This window comes from Hippopotamus amphibius, chromosome 8 (genome assembly GCF_030028045.1).
Source record: "Hippopotamus amphibius kiboko isolate mHipAmp2 chromosome 8, mHipAmp2.hap2, whole genome shotgun sequence".
NCBI classification, from domain to species: Eukaryota; Metazoa; Chordata; class Mammalia; order Artiodactyla; family Hippopotamidae; genus Hippopotamus; species Hippopotamus amphibius.
In genome coordinates this window covers 61,119,575-61,142,763 of record NC_080193.1, presented here as the reverse complement: position 1 = coordinate 61,142,763, position 23,189 = coordinate 61,119,575, and the positions used below count along the sequence as shown (strand labels likewise).

Below are 23,189 nucleotides of genomic sequence, written 5' to 3'. Positions count from 1 at the left end.
TTCTAATTTATAAGGCAGTATGTTTATGGGACTACAAATAGTATATGTAAAAAAAAACATATCCAATGGCAAATGTTTTGAACTGTCATTTTTCTTCAGAAAAATTGCCATTCAACATGTGTTTGTAAATTTTAGCATCTAGCACCAAGGATAGCTGGACTAGATTTACACTTACAAAAATGTTCTTGAAAGAGGAAATATGTTTATTTTGGTTGAGATCCTGATTTCCTTTGTTCTATTTAACAATCATTCACTTCTGCCTTCTCCCCTCTTTCGGTTCTACCTGTGTACCCACGGGCACAGGCCTGAGGCAGACAGGGTAGTGAAGAGGCTCACCTGCATGGACATACACCCATACTCTCAATCACACTCACACTCATTCACGCATCTACACACATACAACCACACATCCAATGCCCGAGAGTTGCATTAAGGCTGTTTCTGGATATGCCCTGTCCCCTGCGTACTATTTTATAGTGTGGAGCATGCATAATGTATGCCTAGAAGTGCTGGAAGGCACAGCACTGAAGGGGTTAATGTAGAACACATATAGGCAAATATTGTCAACTATTTTATTCAAATGTTTGGAACTTAAACACAAAATCGTCATTAAGTTTTCACAAAATGAGGCATCTGTCGCTTGAAAGGAAAAAAATATTTCAGAAATATGTTTACAGAAATGTAAAAATATTAGGCATCGAGACAGATGTGAACATACTCAGTAACTCGTCTTGTCTGTCAGTCTTCCTGCAAGCCGAAGATCTTACTGTACTCGCTCAGCATGAGCTCGGCGATCTGGTTCTGGTACACCATGTGCACCGCCATGTTCCCCGTCTCGTTTTTAGCTCGCAGAAGGGTGGGTCCAAATACAATCCCTAAGCTTTGGGTGGACATGAGGTTCTTGGATGCTTTGGCCACTATCCTATGGAGAGAGAGAGCGGGAAAAAAAAAAAGATCCATTGGAGCTTGAATAAAATTGTGGCTACTTTTGAATTATATAGTTCTGTGTTCCTGAATTCTTTTTCTTTCTTAAATTTCAACTTAAAGAAGGAAATTAAGGGCAGTGATTGGCTTTGGCAAAACAGAGAAGGCAGCACAAGCAAAAAAAAAAAAATGCAGGTTTCAGAAAAACGACAACTACCACAACATTATTTAATATTCTACTCTTTATTCTTTACTGTATGGGAATAGAACCTATGACTTTTGGGGAAGGATTCCATTCCCATAGTACCTGGCCATGGTGGGTGCTCAATAAATGTTTGTGGAATGAATGAAAGAATAAACTAGCAAAAATTACATAGATTACTGTGGAGGGTTAACAAGTTTCAACCTTTGAAGTGGTTATAGTCAACGGAGGAAACAGGTGAGACATGCATATAATATACAAGAAGCCAAACACACAAAAAATAGAATAATATATGCATAATTAATGATGGAAGGTAGACACAAGGGCTGAAAAAATAATTGTTTTTAGTGATTAGTGTGAGGAAAGTATTCCTGACAAATGCTAATTGCAATATGTTTTGTAGAGAGGGTAGGTTCTGAGACATTCAGGTGTATAAAAATATTCTAAGTGTCCCCACCCCTTTTACTCAGTTTACTCACATCTCAATAAAATGCAGAAGCTTGTAGCATTTGCACAGGATAAAAGTCCCACTGGAATCAAAGAAATGTTTGCTTGTGTAGGACTGTGGAGAGCTGGAACACCAGTGAAACATTAGGACGTGGTTTTATTAATGATAGCGTCTTGCTTGCTTCAACACAGGACTCTCAAAAAGAAAATAAAGTCCCATCCTATAAACTGAGACTTTAAGATAAAAAAAATAATGCTTATTCTCACAACTGAAATGACCTTGGTCTTATATTAAAATTAGGGAGAGTGAGGTTTTAGTGATGTTAGGGAAACAGGGAGAGCATATGGAAGGACAGGGTGCCAAGAAATTCTACACCCTGCATTCCTCCAGAACTTCGACCCAAGGGAAACGTGAGTGCAGAGAATAAAGTGAGGCAAAGGAACGTTTCATTGCGAGGCAGTGGGGTCTCCGGTTGCAGAGCCTATGGGAGCCCTGGAGAACTGGTTGGGTGTAAGAGGACTCTGTGTTTGGCCTGTGTGGGCCTACCTAGTCCCCACTCAGAGAAGGCAGGAGGAAGGAAGACTTGCTCTCTTTCCATCCCTCCACAAACCCAGATCTCGGAAGTACCATTTCTGTGAGGCCATGCCTTCTCTTTCCCGAAAGAGACTGAGAAGGGCCAAAGACTTCAATTTATGACTCCCCACAGCACAGGTTCCTGGTTAGCACGATGTCCTTGACCTGATCAATATTGGTAATAATCAAGCATTATTCTAGGCAATTTTATTTTATTTATTATTTACTTTCAATTTTTAAAATGCAGTCTAGATGGTTTTATTCGAAGCAATTTTATGTCTCATTTAATCCTCATAACAATCCCATGAGGTAGTATCTATTATTAAGCCCTTTTTTACAAATGAGACTAGGAAGGCCAAGAGTGGTGAAGAGCCCGATATCACAGAGGTGAGGCTCAAACCCAGGCAGGCAGTTGCAGCACCCGTGGAAACATCCTTGCCCTGCGGTGTGTCATGGCCCCTGTGCTTCACAACCGGGCTGACTTGTCCCTCTGCCATCCTCCACATGGTTACACATCCTTCCTAAGAGGGTCTGGATTTTCACTCCTCGCTGTAGCATTGTGATCGACAGCCTGGTTACAATGGATTTATTGTGGGCAAAACGACTCTTACACTTGGACTAAATAAATAGACAAAGATATTCTGCCTCCCATTTTCACTGTTCTTCTCCTTTACATGGAAAGCCTTTGTACCTGTGAGTAATGTTGGCATGACGACATTTCTGGAAGGGATCCTCACATTTTAAAGTATCAGTGAGTTATCGGAGACTTCACGTGTAGAGTTTCCTTTGGAATATAAGAAACTGTGCCACTTTGCTACTACATTTACCAGAAGTCTGTAGAATGATCTTAAAACACTCTCCTAACCTGGAGTAGGGCAAACGAGGGGCGCTTTGCTTCCCTTTAACATAGCTATTTACCTTGGCTTAAAAGTCTCTCTTGAGCCTCTCCCAGACCTCTTGATTATAAAAATCACTAGTACTAGTAAGATTCACAGTGAAGGAAAACATTTTTTCTCTTTTGGATTTAAAGTCATACCTTTTTGCGATACTAACTCCTTCACTGACTCTGCCACAATAATAATTTAAAAATTTGTTAAACAAATATGGAGAGAGAGAACTGATCAGTTAATTGAGTTATCTGTTAGGTAAAAGTTGCTTTAACAACATTACCCACGGGTAGCAAAGGTTTAAGCTGATAAGAATTATCTAGCAGAGAACAGGGCTCAGAGGTCATAGGGCATGAAGAAGGTAGAATTATAAGTAAGAGACTATTGAAAGTATGAAGGTGAATGACTGATATAGGACCAATAGGGTAGAAGAAGAACATCAGGACCTGGAGTCCAGGGAGGCTGAAAGAGGAAAGGGATGACCTAAGGACAGACTGACAATGGGAGATATAGTTTCCTAGCTAATAATGGCTATAATTTCAGGTGATAGCAAGACACTGAGATTTGGGGTAGCTGGAAGCCAGAATTGCATCAATTCTTTACAAAGGTGAGGCGAGAAATCAAGGAGGTCTAAGAGCTGATTATTGGAGGGGCCGGTTATAGGGGCAGAAGCTGGAAGAGGTCTGTGGTATCTGGAGGAAACGGGGTGACTGAAGGGGTAACTCGGCTCTCCAGGGCATGCCAGAAAGATATAGCCAGTGGGACTCGAGCTGTGAGGGGAGAAAAAGAAAGGCTGAAATGGGACTAGATTATTATTATTTTTTTTAAACCTTTATTGGAGTATGGTTGCTTTACAATGCTGTATTAGCCTCCACTGCACAACAAAATCAATCAGCCACACACATACAAAGTCCCCTCCCTTTTGGACTTCCCTCATTAGGGAAGAGCTCCCTGTGCTATATATATAATGCTCCCACTAATTAGGTCCATTTTATTCATGGTATCAATAATGTATACATGTCAACCCCTGTCTCCCAATGCCTCCCACCCCACCCATTTCCCCCTTGGTATCCATACATTTGTTCCCTACGTCTGTGTCTCTATTTCTGCTTTGCAAATAAGATCATCTAAATCATTTTTCTAGATTTCACGTATGTGTGTTATTATACAATATTTGCTTTCCTCTTTCTTATTTACTTCACTCTGTATGACACTCTCTGGGTCCATCCATGTCTCTACAAATGACCCAATGCCATTCCTTTTCATGGCTGAATAATATTCCATTGTATATATGTACCACATCTTCTTTATCCATTCCTCTGTCAATGGACATTTAGGTTCTTTCCATGTCCTGGCATTGTAAATAGTGCTGCTATAAAGATTCGGGTGCATGTTAGATTACAATTTTCCCGGTGTTCTTTATACTTTTCCTGCTCAGCAAAAGGTCTGGTCTGAGAATCCAGAGCAGGGCCAGATCTGGAGAAGGAAACCAAGGCTGGGTTTTATGGAGTGAAGAGTAGGAGGCTAGTGGGCTTGTCAGAGCCCCCTCAGGGAAAGGTGTCTCTCTCTTGGCCAGTGGGTCATGGGAGAGGACTCCTGTAATGGATTTCTGCCAATTCATCAGTTTCCTAAATTTCCCATGGACAAGTGTTCACTTTGTGCTCTTCATGTGTAAATGTGGAACATTCATGCCATCTCAACCTGTGTTATTTGTGTCCATGTCTCTGCACACTCTCCAGGTGATTTTAATAAAACCAGTTTTAACTCATGGGTGCTTTCAAGTAATCTTGTTACAAGTATATTTTTATCAAATAACATATAGTTCTGTATTCTTGTTATATTTGCATTACTGCAGGTTAAATTTTCTTAGCAGCGTGGAATTTTTTCCTAAGTTGGGAAAATTAAGTTACTTGCAATAACTTTTAGAGAAATCAAATGTAGTTAAGAAAGAATGTTAGGAAAATGTGGATGTGTATTATATAGAATGCATGCTATCTCTCCTATTCCGTTATAAAATGTGCTTGTGCACACAGTGTGTGTGTGTGTGTGTGTGTGTGTGTGTGTGTTTGTGTATTTCACTGGCAATTTATGTTCTGAATATCAACCAACCGGTAGTTGGTATATTGAGAAATCAATCAATCTTTAGGTTAGAAAAGATGCTGAGGGTGAAGACTATTTTTGGGTTGAAGTCACCAACTACTCAACTATATGATTCATGTAGATAGGCAAAAACATTGTCACATCAGCATTCACATTAGCTTAAACCCCTTAGAGCAGAGAGTGGTGATAGATATTTCTAGCAAAGAAGGCTCCCAAACTGGGGATGTCTGGAAAATGTATTCATGCTGTTATAGACTTCATTATTCAAGTGTGAACTTACCTACTCTCTACCTCAACAGACTTACAAATAGTTAAGTGGTTGATTTAGGACTACATAAGTAGTCAACCACAGTTTCGAAATATAGCTAGAATACTATGCTACAAAATTATTCACATCTCAAATTTTTTTACCTCAGATCAATGGATATCACAATTTCCACTCTCACTGTGGGGACTAGCTGGGCATTGCAAGTGCCATTATTTCTGAAGGCTTCAACTAGTAAAACATATGTAGAGGAGAAATATAGGCTATTGAAAGAAATAAAAGCCCTGCACGGAAAAAAAATGCAATCTAGTATCTAAGATGGAAAAGTCTCAAAAACAGTAAGTTGTACTTCCAGTAGCTTAAAATGCAGTTGAGCTGTATTATTGGAGGGGAGGATCTGATTCAGAAACCAAATACATTTTTACTATGGGTTTGGCAGTACTTCCAGGACAGCTTTCACTAAAGTGAGTTCTGTAAAATACCATCTCTGTGACATACTTCACAAAAATAGCAGTCTGGAGTAAGAAAAGTTTTGGAGAAAATTATATGCCATTTTTCTTTCTCACAAGTTTACAATGCACAATAGCACAATAAAGGCTCTGACAAGTCCTGCAGGAAACTAACTGTGTTCATCTTTGTGTAACTCATGTGTCCCCTAACTTACTTGAACATTGTGGACCCTCCTTCTTGAGTGACAACAAGGAGCACATATTAAGAAATGTTACCCCAGTGTGCTTTACTAGGGATCTATGAAGTCTGAAACATTATGGATTTTACCCTCCATAGCAGCTAACTCATAGAGGTCAGATTGTGGTCATTTCTGGCAAGTTCCACCCCTCTGGCAGGGCTTAGATTTCATCTGGCCTTCAACTCCATGACAGTGTTGTAAATTCTGAGCTACAATTTAACCTGTTTTCAGCAAAGAAATGAAAGAAAATCCCTTTTTAGGAGGTCAAAAAACAAAGGCCAAAAGGCAAAAGACCACACCTGAATGAGAAAGGTGAGAGCAGAGACATGGTTGAGAGGTTTCCATACAGTAAACTGATGGATGGTAGGAAGGTGCAAAAAAAAGATCTGAGATTTAGATATTAGATCAACATTTGGAAATTCTTCTACATGTTTGTTTACTCACCACTAGTTTACTCCCAAGAAATCCTTGCAGCAAAGATACCTGATCTGAAACAGCATGAAGAGCTCCGAGTTTAGTGCCTGTGAATGCCTGACTAACAGGAAAAAGACCCCAAACTGCAAGTCTTTTGAAAAAGGCTATTTATGAATACTGCTTGGTTTAAGATAGCCTGACAAAAATAATTATGATTTTATGAATTTGTTCACAAAATAGCACTTGATATATATTCATTCTAAAAGAAACTTTCATACTGCTAAGTAAAATTTAAATTTATAAAATCTTGAAGTGGGTAAGAATTCATTTTTCTGGCAAGAGCTTAAAAAGGTGATATACAGTTTACCGAATAAAAAGGAGAAGAAATGCCAGAGCTGCTTTCTGTTGGGTTCGAATGGAAGGAGCAATGATGTATCAATTTTAGATTATTTTAGAAACAACCTATAACCCAGAGCTACAGATGTTGGACCCCAGACACAAAAATCCTCACAGCCTTATGCTGGGTAAGTTTTTCCAAAAGTGAGCTGAATTGCTAACTCAAAGAAATTTCTTAGCTGCTTAAAATCATAGCCAAATGATTCAAACTGAAAGAGAGATTTACTATAAAACTCAAAATTAACGCTGAATTAAGAAGACCAAGGCATTTAATAAATAGTCCAGCTCCAAACAGATATAAGGATGCAAACTTGTCTTTTAAGTTTGTGCTTTGCTGTTACCATAGTGACTTTTGCAAAGGAAGTAGAAAGCCACATAATTGCCTGCAGGACAAGCCTCAAGTTATTGGAGGTGTATTAAAAGTATTCACTTCCCTATCTCTGGATTGCTGTGATTTTCCAACACACGTAACTTTAGGATGGTTTAACTTGAATGGGGAGAGTGCGGGAGTAAATGTACTTTTCCCATCAGGTCACACCTGGCTTGCAAAATACAGCTCATCCACGGTATGTGAAATGTTAATTGTGACTTTGACCACTTCAGTGAAGAGAGGCTGTTAAAAATAGAATACATTTTCAATGTGCTCAACTTATGTTTCCTATGTGCTGTAACTGCTTTGGGGAGGATCCATGCTAACCATATGCTTGCCTACTCTCAATTTGCACAAACGAGACTGCTGTCTACACTGCCCCCCCCCCCCTTTTTTTAGGAGATTGAGGACTTAGCAGGAATTCTCCTTTTTCCCTTAAAGTCATGGCTGTACGTTAGAAAATTTTTTGAATATTGCAAAAGCAGAAGAGCATTCAAAGAATTATCCTCCTAAAAGGGAATTACTGCTATCTTCTGACATTTTTGCTTTTAAATGATCTTTAAAGCTATGTGTATGTAATTCTTTCAAAGCACACTGTGGACAAGGTACTTTGTGTGGCAGCTGCACATCCGCAGCTAACACGGCCTTATTCTTTGCACTTGTTGAGTACCCTCTTTGCATTGATTTCATTGCAAAAGATTGAAACATTTTCAATTATTCACTTGTTTCATATTTATATTGATTGGTCAGTACAGGGAGAGACTAATGTATCTTTAAAGCAATATTCAGAACAATAAGATAGGAGTGACAAAAAAAAAAAAAAAAAAAGACTAGTCCATAGACTTCAAAATGGCTTATTTCTCATTGGAATATGTATTCTATAAGGTGACAGCAACCATAGATAAAATGGGATCTCATATTCAAAGCACTTATGTAGTAGATAATATCAAAAAGGAACACTAACAGTAGTTACTATTTGTTGAATATCTATTACATGCTAATCACTGTACTTCAATTATATCATGATTTTCAAAGGCAGACTTAAAAATCAGCTGTAATTTCTCGTTCTGATTATAAATAATACATTCTATTAGAGAGAATTTGAAAAGTTTAGATAAGTATAATAAAGAAAGAAAAAACCCCACCAGTAACTGTAAACAGTAACTCAAGGTAATCATTATTCATTCATAAAAATCTATTACTCAATAGACCTGCTATTACTCAACACCTGCTAGGTGCTGGATGCTGTTTTGTATGTTGAGGATGGTGCAGTGGGTAAAGCAGACAAAATCCCTGCCCATTTGCAGCTTATAATCTAGTGGGGAACCAGACAATAAACAATACCCTAATCAATATACAGTGTGATTTCAGGCACTGAGGTACTTCAGGAAAAACTAAGAGATGTGGTAGTTCTTCCACTGACCCTAGGAGCCTTTTAAAATTTCCTGATGGACTAGAATTCATCCCCAGGGATTCTTCTTTACTAAGAATGAGTGGAGCCTGCCTGGCTGTAGATAATATAGCTCGCAGATTATTCTACTGTGCAGAGAGAGGTGGAAAGTGCTATACATAGCCGACAAGGTGCTCAGAAGCTCTTTCTAAGGAAGGGACACTTGGGCAGATACTGGCTTATGTGCACACACCAAGGGAAGGAAAACTCCAGGCAGGAAAAAGTAGCTAGAAAGTCCTAGTGGTGAGGTTGTGCTGGGTGGTTCTAGGAATAAAGAAGAGGAGAGTGTGGCTGAAGGCTGCGGAGTGAGGGGAAAAAAGACCGATGTTGCAGGGGGACTTATGGGTCTTGGTAAGGATTTAAGACTTAATTCTAACAGTGATGGGAATTTATCCTTGGGTTTTGAGCAAGAGAATGACATTGTCAGCATTTAATATAAATGTATAAATAATTTATTTACATACATATTCAAGAAAACACTTTTTATATAATTTCGTATCCAGCATTTTTCACTTCCATTTTTTACTTTCGTATCCAGCACTTTCACTTCTACCATGAGCAATTCCCATGTTTTATATGTCATATGTATTTTTTACTCATACAGGGACAGAATGTGCTGTACCCTATAATTTCTTAGTATAAATAAAATTGATGTACTAAAAAAATCTTTTGGTGTACACTTTCTCCACATTTTGGAGTATTTCTTTAGGCAATGGTTTCCAAACAGGGCAACTCCCTTCCCCCACCTCCCCCATGAGGCATTTGCAATGTCTGGAGACATTAAAAGATGTCATGACTGGGTGGGATGGGGGAGTTGAATGCTATGGCAGCTAGTGGGGGGAGGCAAAGGATGCTGCTGCACATTCCACAATGCACAGGACAGTCCCCCAAACAAAGAATTTATCCAGCCCCAAATGTCAGTAGTGCTGCTGTTGAGAAATCCAGCTTTAGGGTAAAATAGTAGAAATGTAACAATGAGATCAATGGTTCTGAAACTTTACTATTTATGAGAATAATTTGGAAGCCATACTGAAACACAAATGGCTGAGCTGCATCTTCAGATTTCTGGTTCAGCAACTCTGGGGAGGGACTTGAGAACATGCATTTGTGCCAAGTTCCTAGGGATGATACAACTTATCTGGGGACCACACTTTGAGAACGCATGCTAGGTCATTAAGTTACGGGTTTTCTTTTGTTAAAATATGATAACGTAGGATATGTAACATGACAACCTGTAGCCCTGTTAGCATTATTTTCATTTGGTTTTATTCTTTTTAAAATAATTGCTAACTTGATAGGTGGAAAATGATCTGTCACCGTTTGAACTTAGGATTCTTTGAATTTAGGAAATGGGGAAGAAGTTAAAGAAAGAACAGCCATGTAGATTTTCTCTTCTGTGAGTGGTTGTTCGTGACCCCTGCCTTTTTCCTATTGAGAGCATATCATTTCGTTTGTTTAATCCGTTTAATTTTTTTGTATAACAAAACTAATACATAGTCTTTAAAAAGTGTGCTAATCAGGAGTATGTAGAATAAAAGGGTAATATTCTCTCTGATTTCCTAGTCAAATTCCTTTATGATAGCTATAATTAACAGATGGGTGTTCCTTTTCTATGTATCTATCCATCTACCTCTCTTTATATATATTTTTCTTTTTAAAAAAGGAGATAAAAATACATAATATGCTACAATTTGCTTTTCTCCCCCCTTAACTATATATCATGGGCATCTTTCCAAGTCAGTACATATAAAAATACCTCATCCTTTAAAAAATGTTACATTTCATAGTATGGAAATAATTTATTTAACCATTCCCCTGCTGATGGGCTGTTAGATTGCTTCTAATTTTTTGCTACTGCCGACAATGCTACAATGAATATCCTTGTAAATACAGATTTGTGAGTCTTTTATGTATGAAGATGCATAATACTTCATTACTTTTGCTGTCCTTATATTCTCCCAAGTCTGTTTTTTCTTAATTTTGTTTATTTAAATTTTGTCGTCATATCTAGCACTATTTCTTTCAGAACTTCTATCAGTTTTTGTTATTATAAAATTCATCCATTTAAATAAATCAAGTATCAATAGTTTTTTCTAGTATTTAAAAATGATTTCATTTTCATATCCTCTAATTCATCTCAATATATTGTAGTGTATGAAATGCGATGGTGAATTTAGTTTTCTCCAAAAGCTAGCTGACTCCCCCAACAACATTTGAAGACTAAGTCACCATGCTCCACTGCTTTTGTGGTGCTACGTTTCCTACAACTCAGGAGAGACACACACCTGGTATTTTTTACTCTGTTGATGATCTCTGTGTGTATTCTGAACTAGGACTTTCCTGTTTAAACCACTGTAACTTTAATATACAATAGAAATATTCCCGTTTTTCTTTATCAGATGTGAAGAAAAATTTTCAGATGCTTTTTTCAAATGCACAAAGTGAGACTGAGAAAGACTGAATAATTTGATCAAAGTCATATAGTTAAGTGGCCGCAGAGCCTAGATGAAGATGCAGACCTTTATTACTCTGGGAGAGAGATATCCTTTCCACAAATAACTAAGATTCAGGAATGTTGGGTTTGAAATCAAGGGGTTTCCTAATGAGGAGGCCTGAGGTAGACATAGAAGGGAAGTGAGTCAGAAAGTAGGTACAAGTCTTGGGTGACATATTTTGATTTCTTAAGTCACCTAATTCACATCCAAGGATATATTTATAGAGATGAGAAAGGTGTTCAGATGGAAGAAAAACCAGATTAATACACACTGTCTTTTTCTCCAGATTCATGCAGTATTTTAACCTTCTGCGAGCATTCACTTCTTACTGCGAAAGGAAATGCACCATTGGTGAGATAGACTGAGGATTTCAGCGATGGTTTCCCTTAGGTGTTGTCTCTTAAGCGTTAAAACGGTTTTAGCCTTTCCCATTTGACCATGTCAGCAGCAAGAGAAGTCTTAATTTTTATTCCCTGAGCTCTGTTGATCTACCAACAGCCACGGATAATATCACCATCCTGGGGAGACACTGCCCTGGATTTAAGGGAGGAAGGCTAGGAAACACATTACATGTTGGGAGTCTTTTTAGAAAAGAAAAGAAAAGAAATGTGTAAGACTCTTTATTATTCTCTACTTGGAATTTGTCCAATAAGGCAGTTCAGACACTAGTATGTGCTAGTAACATTTTATACAGGACACTGGGGGCTGTGCGCGGGTCCGAATTAGGCCGAGTAGAACAAGGCACCTAAGTACAGGACATCAGTGGAAAACACAGAACTTAGATATTTGTCTTGTGGTGGTAGATAAAACTAAAAGGAATACTATCAGTATGCAAAGTCAGAACTCATCATCCTCTCTCTCTCTTTTTTTTTCCACCTGGGTGAAGAGAACAGCTAGTTCACGTCCCACCAAGGGCATCTACACCAAATATTCAACAGTTTTCTAGAAGATTGTCTCCTTGTTTAAAAGGTCCCAGAAGAGCTGAAAGAGAATCAGTTGTAGTTTGGGTAATAGCATTCAATTGTCCACACTTAATTTTACTTTCTGAGGAGAAAAAATTTCAGACACTTTTCACAGTGACGTGACTTGGAGAGAGAGGCTGTACAAGTAGAGGCTCCAAGGTGAATGTGTACAGCAGGGTGACAGCCTCCTCAGCGATAGAGGGCAGGGACTGACGGGGTTTGGTTTAGAAAAAAGAACAGTTAGGGAAGCTGTGATGACAATGCAAAAAGCCATGATATGGAAGAAAAACTCTACTTTCCTCTAGTAAACCCAGTTCCTGGAATTGGCCCAGAGACCGACTTCACCTCCGTATGAAGTATTAGAGTTGTGAAAATAGACTAGGCTGCTTCAAAAGATTCACATTTATTATAGAAAATTTAGAAAATGTAGACAAGTCAAAATAGAAAATAAAAATCCCTCATAACTCTGTCACTTAGAGATTACTATTATTAATTTTGGTGTAGATTTTTCCAAATATATACTAGAAAAATAGGGGAATATCTATCAAGGTTATTAAATATTCTACATAAAAAGAACATGAGTTCCCCATCAGGAGGCATTCAGAGATGTTCCAGATTCCCGTCCTGGATGGCAAAGTGAATGACATTTACAGTGTGGTTTGGTTTGGGCTTGCAGATTAATGACGAAAGAATGAACATTCTGGGAAAGTCACACTATCATTAGAGATGAGGTGGGATAATATATAATAACTGAGGTTTCTTCCCCACCCTTCTTTCTACCTCTTTCTTTTCTCCAAGATTTGATCAGCAGTATTTTGTCCTCAGTGGAGGGATGGTACGACAGAAAAGCAGAGAAAGTGCTTTGGGTTTTTGTAAGCTAGGGCATTTGAATTGCAAAGGACTGGGCCTAAGTACCCTGAACTCAGCGATGCAGCCATGGCCTAGCCAGTAGATTGGGAAGTAGTTGAAGAGCCAGGCCACCCTGCTGCCAGGCAAGAGAAAGGTTTCTTTGGATTGAGGGAAGGAGAGTTAAGGAGAAGAGAGCTGAGACTTCGGTGAGGTCCCATGAATGCGGCCTAATCTGGAGCCCTTCCTAACCCCCTTCCCTGGGGAGACAGGCTGTTAGAAGGTTTGTCTAAGGTCAGACAGACCCACAGTCCCCTTCTTGGGGGAAACCTAAGGTTATCACAAAATTCCAGAGTTCTTCATTATTCAATGTATCAGGAATAGTAAAATACAAACTACCGCATGGAGTATCTACGCAAAGATGGCATAAGATACCTTCACAGCATCTGTCCGACCAGTGACTGACACCCAGACTTGGCGTTGGAGGTGGGGGATGATGACAGAAAACCAGAAGGAAATGAAGACCATCCAGGACAGGTGACAAAAGCCAGATACTCTCCGCCCTGCTTACCTGCTTTATTACCTTTCTGCAAGAGAATGTAAACATCTCCTGGACCAGGGCTTTATCTGTTTTGTTTAGTGTTATATTCCTAGACCCAGATTAGCGTTTGGCTCATAGGGCTAGGTGCTCAATAAATACTTATGGAAGTACTGTATAAATGGTGCCCTCCACCAAGTGCTTTGGCCACACGTAGCCCAAATGTCTAGAAGTGTCTAGAAGACACTCTGAATAGATTAAATTTAAATCATTTAGAAGAATAGGTCTCAAAGGGGGAATTAGTTTCAATTTTGGCACAATATTTACATTTCTTGCACACCCGCGTTTCATACCCACTCCTAGATGATGAGAACATGAAGGCAGAGATGAACAGAGATAGTATTTCTTGAGAGCTAGTTGGAGGCCTGTAACTGTGCCAGTTAGAGGCCTTTCCTTCCCATGAATTATCTGACTGAGTTTCTAACGTGTACCCAGTTTGAACAAAACTGGTGAGAAAAGTTTAGAATAATATGTAATTTTTTTCTGGTTTATACTATGGATGGTTGAAGTTAATGACACCATTCTTCTTGGTCATCTAAAATCTGACCATCAAATTCTATTTTAGGTAAAATGTTTGATGTATCTGCAGAAATGCAAACCCCCTCAAAATGTGTATAACACTTGGCTTAAAGATACAGAGTATTTGTTTTACTTTTACACACATGAATTTATAATCTGCAGTGTGATGGAGAAATCAATTGTGCCAGTTTCTGCATCTGTCCTTGTACATAAGGACGCTGGGGTAACTTATGAGTCTATTGTTCAGCACACACGTCTGTAATCACCTGTTATGTCTCAAATTTAGACCTTTTCGTGTCTCTCTCAAGTTTCATCTGCTGTTATCCATGCTGAGTTTTCATTCTTGCACACGCATTTTATCATAATATTATATGTTAGTCATAAAATATAATAATAGAGATAAGAGGGATTTTGAGTTTAAAACATTGTATAAATATAATGTGCTACAATTATTAAGTATTCAAATAACTACCCCATCCCATTAGAACTAAACCATGTGATTTGTGTGCTTTTAGTGAGTAAGGGTTGAGACTATAGGTAACCTAAGATATTTTTAAGTGTATATGAGCCAAGCATAAATTAAACAAAGTGACACCAAAGCTGAAATAATGTAAGCAAGCACAAAGTGAAACATTTCAGCGAATTCAAAATAGAGTAGTGTACTGCTACTGACTGTTCCTGTATCTTGACATGTTGACTTAATCTGGCATCATGAAGGAAGAGAACAGGATAAAGACAGAGAAGAATAAATAGAGAAATGAAGATCGTTTTAATGTGATCATGACCATGCCATTCATATTTCTCATACAGCCTGGAAACAATCTCATACTTATTGGAAGATGTGACCTTTAAATGTCCCTTACTAGCAAAAAGACAAATATTCTAGAAGCTGGGTGTTAGCTCGTGGAGTCATCCGTCCTGCCTGCTCTTCGAGTGGAGTTTACTGCAGGGGGAGTGCAAATTGCAGATGAGCAAATGTGTTACTTATTCTTTACATTTGCACACTTTAGGGGAAGCTCCCTTTGACAGCTCCTTGATTTCTTTAATGTAGCAAATCTTTAATCAGTCTAGATATGTTAAAATGTGATTTTTACAGCGAATCGACCTGAGTTGAGTACTTGAGTTGAGATGTGTATTTTCCGCCCTCAAAAGCTGACTTGGAGGGAAAAAAAAAATCAGATATTCTATGATATACTTTGCCTTAGTGACAAGATGTTTTGGGGGAAATCATCCAAGCTTGAAATAAAATCTTTATTGAAAGTAATTCTACATTCATGCCAGTCAGATACACTGTAGGATTAGACCAGATATCCCAGGGGAAAACTACAGTATATGCAGCAGGCAGAGTTGATGATTTGGACCTCCTGTCAGTTCTTAACTTCCTGACAATGGTTGAAGCATTCACGACCGCTACAACTCTGTTTTCATATTTATTTTGAGAGAAAGTTAATACACTTTACCTTAACTATGCCAAATGTACTGGAAAATAATCCAGTAATAAGATACACCTCGCCTACCAAGTGATATCTGTACGTAGAGAGCATTTAGCTGTGCATTTTAAGGAAACAAATACAAGCAGCGAATGACAGAAAGACATCGTGATTGTTTTTTCTGCTTGAACTTTTAAATTTTTCTGGCAAGGCCTCCTGTGTGCTGTCTTAAAATCAACAATGTACACACAATTATGGAGCCAAGTAGTTGGCTTTCATTGAAAATTGCCTTCAAATGGCAGGTGGGGGAGGCTTTTAAAATTATTATTACTAGAGTAGTTTGGTTATCAATGTTATTTGGTGTCAAAAAGAAAGACGCAGGTGTGCCAGGTGACATTTGGCTCCATTGAGAGAATCAACAACAGCCTAGAATGTCACTTTTGAAAAAGTCATAAAATTGTTTCTTCGGATATAAACACTGTGACTAAAGAAGAGAGAGAAAAAGCCATAATTTCGAATTTAGATGTAAATTCTGATTCACTGTGAAGACAAAACAACCTTGTAGTTCTAGAGGGAAGGAAAAGACATAACCTCCAATTGATGTTTGATAATAACCATGTTCAACTTAAAAATCCAGAACTTAATTTCATAACTCTTTTCTTTTGGTTATATGCTTTAAAATGCTTTGCTTGCACATTACCGAAGAAGGAAAGCAAAAGGGTGACGTGGTCTATGACTCACAAGTATAAGGAGAGAAATGATTAACTACTATCATGTTGTAGAAAATGACAACATACTCCCCTAGACAGAGAATTCTCAAGGTGAAAAGAATATGGGTTCTGAGAACTGAATTTCCTGCCTGAATAATGCACTGGTTAAAAAACTTAAGTTAAAAAAAGAAAACCTTTGTTTTTAAATTTAAAAAGATTATGAATGTCCTTCAATGGCTCAATGGATAAACAAACTGTGGGATGTCTGCACTGTGGGATAATAGAATATTATTTGGCGAGAAAAAGTAATGAGCTATCAAACCACGAAAAGATATGGAAGAATTTTGAATGTATGTTACTAAGTGTAAGAGGCCAGTCTGAAAAGCCTGCATGATTTCAAGTATCTGACATTCTGGAAAAGGCAAAGCTCTGGAGATAATGAAAGATGAGCGACTGCCAGGAGTTAGGGGAGAGGGAGAAATGACTGGGCAGAGCACAGAGGATTTTTAGGGCAGTAGAACTATTCTGTATGATACTATAGTGGTGGATATGTTATTATATATTTGTCAAAATCTCCATAATATACAACATTAAGAGTGAACCTTAATGTAAACCATGGACTTTAGTTAATAATAATGTATCGATGTTGGCTCATCAATTGCAACAAATGTACCACACTAATGCAAGATATTAATATTAGGGGAGATTCTGTGTGTGTGTGTTTGGTGGGGGGGGGGTGGGGTGAGGGTGGGAGGTGGGGGTAGAGAGTATATGAAAACTCTGTTCTTTCTGCTCAGTTTTCTGCAAACCAAATCTGTTCTGAAAAAGTAAAATCTACTAATTAAAAAAAAGTAAAAAAAAAAAAGATAACAAAAGCAGATTGCATTAATTCAGGGTCCAGAGGTCCGTTTCCCTGCTTGTCTACCCTTATGGCCACACACATTTGAATGGCTTTGCACTGTATGTCAGTCACCATATCCAAAACCATATTTAAGCCTGTCTCCACGAGGAAGCCTTTAAGAACTGTATTCTGATCACTTCGTTATTTGCTTTCTTGGCATTTAAACATTCAGATTGTATTACATTGTTGTTGACATGTTTTATTTTTATCTCTAAGTTATTTCATGCACATATGTGCATTAGACTGCAAAATCTTTGAGTTTAGGTGGTGTGTTACCTTCTACTTTACTCTTATTTTCACTGCAGTAGGAAATTTGGGTATGCTATACCTTCCTGTTATTACAAATAGATTTTGCTTTATAGGTCACTGGCAGGTTACATTTTTCCTCACCCAGATGTGTTTTGCTCCAGCAGAAAGTGAGCTGAACTGAACAAAAACGAGGTACTCCCTTATACTTTTCTATCTACAGTCAAAGCAAAGCTGTCCGCAGCTACTCTTGTTAGTGGCTTCCTCTTAAAGTCCAGGAGGGAAGTCAAGATCACCAGCAAAGACCTCAAGTCCTTTGCTATGTCAATCCTCTTTCCCTTTTTCCTTTCCCGTCTTCTCTTTTTACTTCTTTTGAAAAAAATTACAGAGGATGACTGGGGAGTAGAATTTGGAAATACAGCAATCTAATGTAACATTTAGAGGTATTTTTTTTTGGAAAAGAGAATTCAGTAAGTGCAAAATATCATCCTTGGATGCTCCGTTTTCAAAGGTTTGATGAGGTAGTGTGAAATTACTTTAGGTTAAGGTGTCAAAAATAGAATGCAGGAGCTATGAGGTTTGTGTTAAGAAGTCTTGCTTCCTTACAGAAATGTCTACATCATCCAAATGAGAAAGAATCCAACTCACTGACCTAGGGAATTGTGTAGACATCCAAGAGGCCTACTGACCCAGCACAGCATAGGAACCTGGAGAAAAAGGTGATTCAGTGAGGAAGCTTTAGTCTCATAAATGCACAGAATTTTAATGACTGGGTAGAAGATCAATGTGTACAAAGAAACAGAAAGGCCAGTTTCCTCCCCTGGCTCCACTTTTTATTGCATGTAGGACTTTGGGGATTCACTAAGCTTTCCTCAGCCTCAGTTTCCTCTTTTGGAAAATCAGACAGTTGGGCTGGAGGAGTTCTAATCTCCCTGTTGAACAATTTAATGCTTAAAAAAAAGTTTAAACTCTTTTCTTCCTGAAATTTAAAATGATTTGTAAGGAAAGTTGACAAGCTTGGAAACACATGGTAAGCATAGTCCTCAACTGCAGAATAAGGAAAACCTAAAATTTAAGTGGTTGTAATAGTATCTTATATATATATATATGTACATGCTTTAAATATAATTGATATATAAAGGGTATGTATGTATATCTTTACCATAAGACATATATTTATTTATTAAAATAAAGAATGAAACAAAAAGGCAGACACTGGGAATTTTTAAGGAAACAGATACGAGCCTCCTGTTCTCTTGGAAGCAGAAGGGTGTGTCTGTAGTCTGCGTTTCTGTTTTCATAACACCAGAAAAGAATGGTGGCAATGGACCAAGGGACCCGCTCTGGCAGAGATGACACACAGGTTTGCTTCACCTGGCTGATGCTGGCTGTTTGTGCTGCAGGGAAGGACCCTGAAGATGAAAGAGTGATGTGACCAATTACTCATGTCTACGTGGGAATTGAATGGAGAATGGTGGTGTGTGTGCCAGGAATGTGCCATTCAGGGCAAAAGTGATTTCAAAAGGAAATCAGATCCATCTATAGAAGCATTACAAAGCCCTCCTGGAGGAGAAAGAATCTGGAAACTCGAGAGGCAAGCTGCTCGGGGCATTTGAACCAAGCTGCCCTTAAGTGAGTACAGAAGACAAGGGAAAAGTATAGCTGCACAGAGGTGTTAAAGTAGACAAACAGTGAATTTAGATCTATATTAGAGTTAATTTTCATAGATAACTATTTGAAGGAGATTTAAAGAAATATACACAAAAGAGATATAAATCGGTAGTCATTTCAAATTAGAATATTTATACCTGCCTCATTTTTTAAAAGAAATTACTCAATAGTTATAATATGTGTTGGGAAAAACCCAGTTCCCAATGGATGTACATTACCCACCCCACCCCCTTTTTTTATTACCTTATAATCGTCAAAAGGTCAGGCCTTTCGGTGGTTGTATATGCCTACTGAAGAGAAGGTCATAGAAAGGAAAAATACAGTCTCTCAATGGTTAAAAAGATCTACTCATGTCAGTTGCTAAGTGGTAATTTTATGAAACAGAGATAATAGAGGGAAGATGGACAAGGCTGCTGAATAGAAGGGGGTCAATGGAGTCTATTCCTTCTGTGTTTATGCATTTGTGCTCTTGCATGGCGCCTCACTGCCATGCCTTATCTAGGAGGATTACTAATACGACAACACTCCTGATTTATAGAAGCACAATTAGGTTAAACAGTTTGATTCATTTCAATTGGATAAAAAAAAACCTCTTGTTGAAGCTGAATTCTTGCTTTGCAACGAACACAAACTCACACTCATTATTACTTATGGTGCTTTTCTTTATGGATGAAGTGCTTCGCAGCCAAGTAGCAGTAGTCACCAGCTGATGACCATAAGGAAAGGCAAACACTGTCAGTAGAATAACATCCTTAGCCAAGTGTTTATGTTGGATACATATACAATACATAACTGTTCTTAACTAATGATACAAAGTTGGCCTCCCCAAGTTTCTCCTTTTGTATTATTTCTTGCCACCCATGTGTTAAGCAAGATTTTCTCAGGACCTAAGCCCCACCCGAAAACGAAGTTCTGCTTCTCTGCAAGCTGGATTTATTCCTTCTAGCTTCCAAGTGAATATCATACATCAAATAACTGTGAGTTAGTTATACCTACAACTGTGGTGATGTGACTGTTAATGCAGTTTCCAGAGGTGGTGTACAGAGTATCTTAAGCAATGAAATGATCTGGATAATGTGGCAGTTTTTAAACGTTGCCCTTTAAGATCTTTTGTTTATATTTTCTTCCTGAATCTATTATTTTATTATCTTCTCAATGAAAGCTTTTATTTCTTCCCCCAGCAGGCAGGGAAAACATCTAAATCTTCCTATTAAGAACTTTATTTTCTTTCTTTTCCTTGCTCCAACTTTCCTTGCTTTAAATTTTCTCTAACCTACAATTTGGAATTTTCTCTTCAATTGGCTGAAGTAATGTTTTACTGGCATTCCTCTGACCAGATATTCCCTTGATATGTTCAACACCAGGCTGAAAGATCTGGCAAACTGCTGGCATTGGTACATGAGGAGTGAGGTGAAGCCAGCTAGATCAGACGGAAGCTGGTGCAGCCCAGAGCACGGCTCTAGGGGCAGAGAGAAGCTACAAGAAAGAGTCAGTACTGAGATCACAAAAAGCTAAGCAACACACACTGGCAAAGTAGTTTCTAAAAGGCCACAGCCTGGGGATAAGTCGTGTTTGCAGGAACGACATGGTGACTGTCTAAGCCAGGATGACACGATCAGCAGGAACATCTCTACTCATGACCGAGGTACCAGGCCCTCCAGTAGACGTCTCTGCCCCTACTTTTCTAAACCTCAAATGCTGTCTGGCAAGCTATCTTCTCTCTGATAAAGGGGCTAATGTTTGTTCAGTCCTTGCCTTGTGCCACGCAAGTGCGTCATCTTATTTTTTCCTGACAACCGCTTTATGAGATAGGTACTATTATTATTCCTATATTAAATATGGAAAACTTGAAGCTCAGGGAGGTTGTCCTGTGTCACACAGAAACGGTTGTGCCAAGATTTAAAGCCAGGTTCTCTGAGTGTGGAATATGCACTCTTCTTATATTGTTATCTCTCTGTCCTTCTCATACCTCATTGGTTTCTCTGTTTGCTATTCTTTCCCCCCAGTCCTGGCTCTCTTTAGTTCCCAATCAGATAGCCCTCATCTCGGTACCCAGAGCTCTGAGCCAGCCTGTCCCCCTCCTTTCCCCGGTCCCAGCTCACTTAACCCAAGCTCGGGTAAGAGCCCCAGGCCCCTTGCTTTCCTGGCAGGAGAATAAAGACAGCTGGCAGTGAGAAAAGCCTGTGAAGGAGAATATGAGCGCAGTCGTGGTTATGGCTTTGCTGTCTGAGAACTCCCTCTGTCAGGGAACTGCTTTGGCTTCCCACACTTGCTACATGGACAGATGTTTTCAATTATTATCACTGACAAGCCTCCGGGCCAGGTTCCTTTCTGATTGGCTGTTACAGGACTCAGAGGGGACTAAAGGAAACTGAGGCTAGGACACAAAACACCTCAGTCATCACTTTAATCATGTTTCTCCAAAGCAACTGGTTGAGTTGGACAGTTCACCCAGAACTGGAATCCTTTTGTAAACACAGACTCAATTTCCTTTTAAACCTTTCTTTCATTCTGGTTTCAATTTTTCTGCCCATAGTTTTTCTGACATTATAAGAGAGTGAGACATTTGTCATTTCTTTACCAGTTCTTTCCTTTTGTTGTTCTTCCAGAGTTTCGGGTACATACCAGAATATAGTGGGGGTTGTGATTTAGTGAAATTTAACTTGATACTACTAGACTTGGCAATTGAAAAATCATCTGCAAAAATGACCTCGGTCTGATCTGGAAGCACCAGTATCACCCAATGTTTCCACCTACAGTGACCGAGGGAATGTTCCACCCTAAGTCCAAAGCTGCTTCTCACTTACATTTTGCATCAACTATAGGGTTTGCTGGGAGCCATTTGACGCATCCGTCCTACAGCACTAAGACTGTTGTCTAACTTTCTAGCTAATAATTGTATCAGCCATAATTACCCTGATTTCTTTTCCTTACCATCTCTGGTGTGTCCTAAGGAGATCCAATGACCAACTGATCCCAAGGGAAATCTGAGGGAAGCCTTGGCATGGTTGAAAATAGAAAAGAACCTAGACATGGCTCTCAGAAGCCACCCTGACAACCCTCCCTTCTACGTTCCTTCTCCTTCAATGGGATTAGTTATATTTGGTACCACTCAGCCTCTAACTTCTCATTATTTATTCCTTCCTTCCTATTTCTATAATGAGAAGGGAAAGTTAGACCGTCAGGTGGATTAAAGCTTTCTAAATTCATTTTTATTTCCCATTCTGTCATTTATCTGGTTAGAAAAAAAAATGTATTCAAGATGCCCCAGTGGTTCTGCATATTAGTTTCCTGTTCTTTTGATGTCCTGAGGTTAGGTTTGTGTGTGGTCCATCTCGCTCAAGTCTCCAACCCCCTTGTCTCTGCTGCCATTTTAAAACAATAGCAGCAGACTTGCAAGTCACCAAATGTATCTAGTAAAAGAGACCAAATCCGTATACACTTAATCCTGAAAGCTGGAGCCTCCATTTTAACTTCTGAAAAATGTCTCCTTAACTTTCAAACCACACTCTTTATTTTAAGCCCAAAGGTAACATATTATAGGATGCTAATTCATCCTTTTCAAAAAAGGCACATGAGGGTTAAAACATATGCTTCCTTCTTCACTCAGAAAAAAAAACCCTCTCCAACCTTTTGGGGGGATCACATATAGCTCTAAAACAGCTGAAGCTAAAAACATCAAAGTTGGCATGACTTCAGTTATCACTGAATCAGGAAGATCAAGCCAAGTTTTTGAAGAAAATGGTTGAGCATTTTAAAAATAAAAGAAGTTAAAATGCTCTTTCTGAGCATGCTCAGTGGGAGGTTTTTCAATATTTTCTTTAGGTTGGCTTTATTTTGCTTATCACTTTGGAAACACTTCAACAAAAACTATCTAATTAGTCTTTATTAATATTGTTCACTAATGCCCTAGCCAAGGCCCAAGTGTCTGTCACCTGCCAAGGTGATGTTTTCACCGTGGTTGCCAAGGGACCACTGCTGTTCTGCGAGGGTGAGTCTCCCAGTCTTTCACGTTTTTGTCGTTGTTGGGTTCAGGGACTTGGGGTGGGACAAACATGGGGGAAGGTTGAGGAACAGGGTGTTGAAGCACTTCC

General features: G+C 38.8%; 1 protein-coding gene across 1 annotated transcript in view; it reads right to left on the bottom strand.

Annotated features, from left to right (window-relative positions):
- Window positions 1-573: 573 nt before the first annotated feature.
- The window catches only part of ARHGAP15 (Rho GTPase activating protein 15), a 652,966-nt gene continuing 630,350 nt past the window's right edge, over window positions 574-23,189 (bottom strand). The window contains exon 14 of the mRNA XM_057745533.1: window positions 574-922. Within this exon, the coding sequence (XP_057601516.1) occupies window positions 739-922 (184 nt within the window). The 3' untranslated portion in view covers window positions 574-738. The remainder of the gene's footprint in view (window positions 923-23,189) is intronic.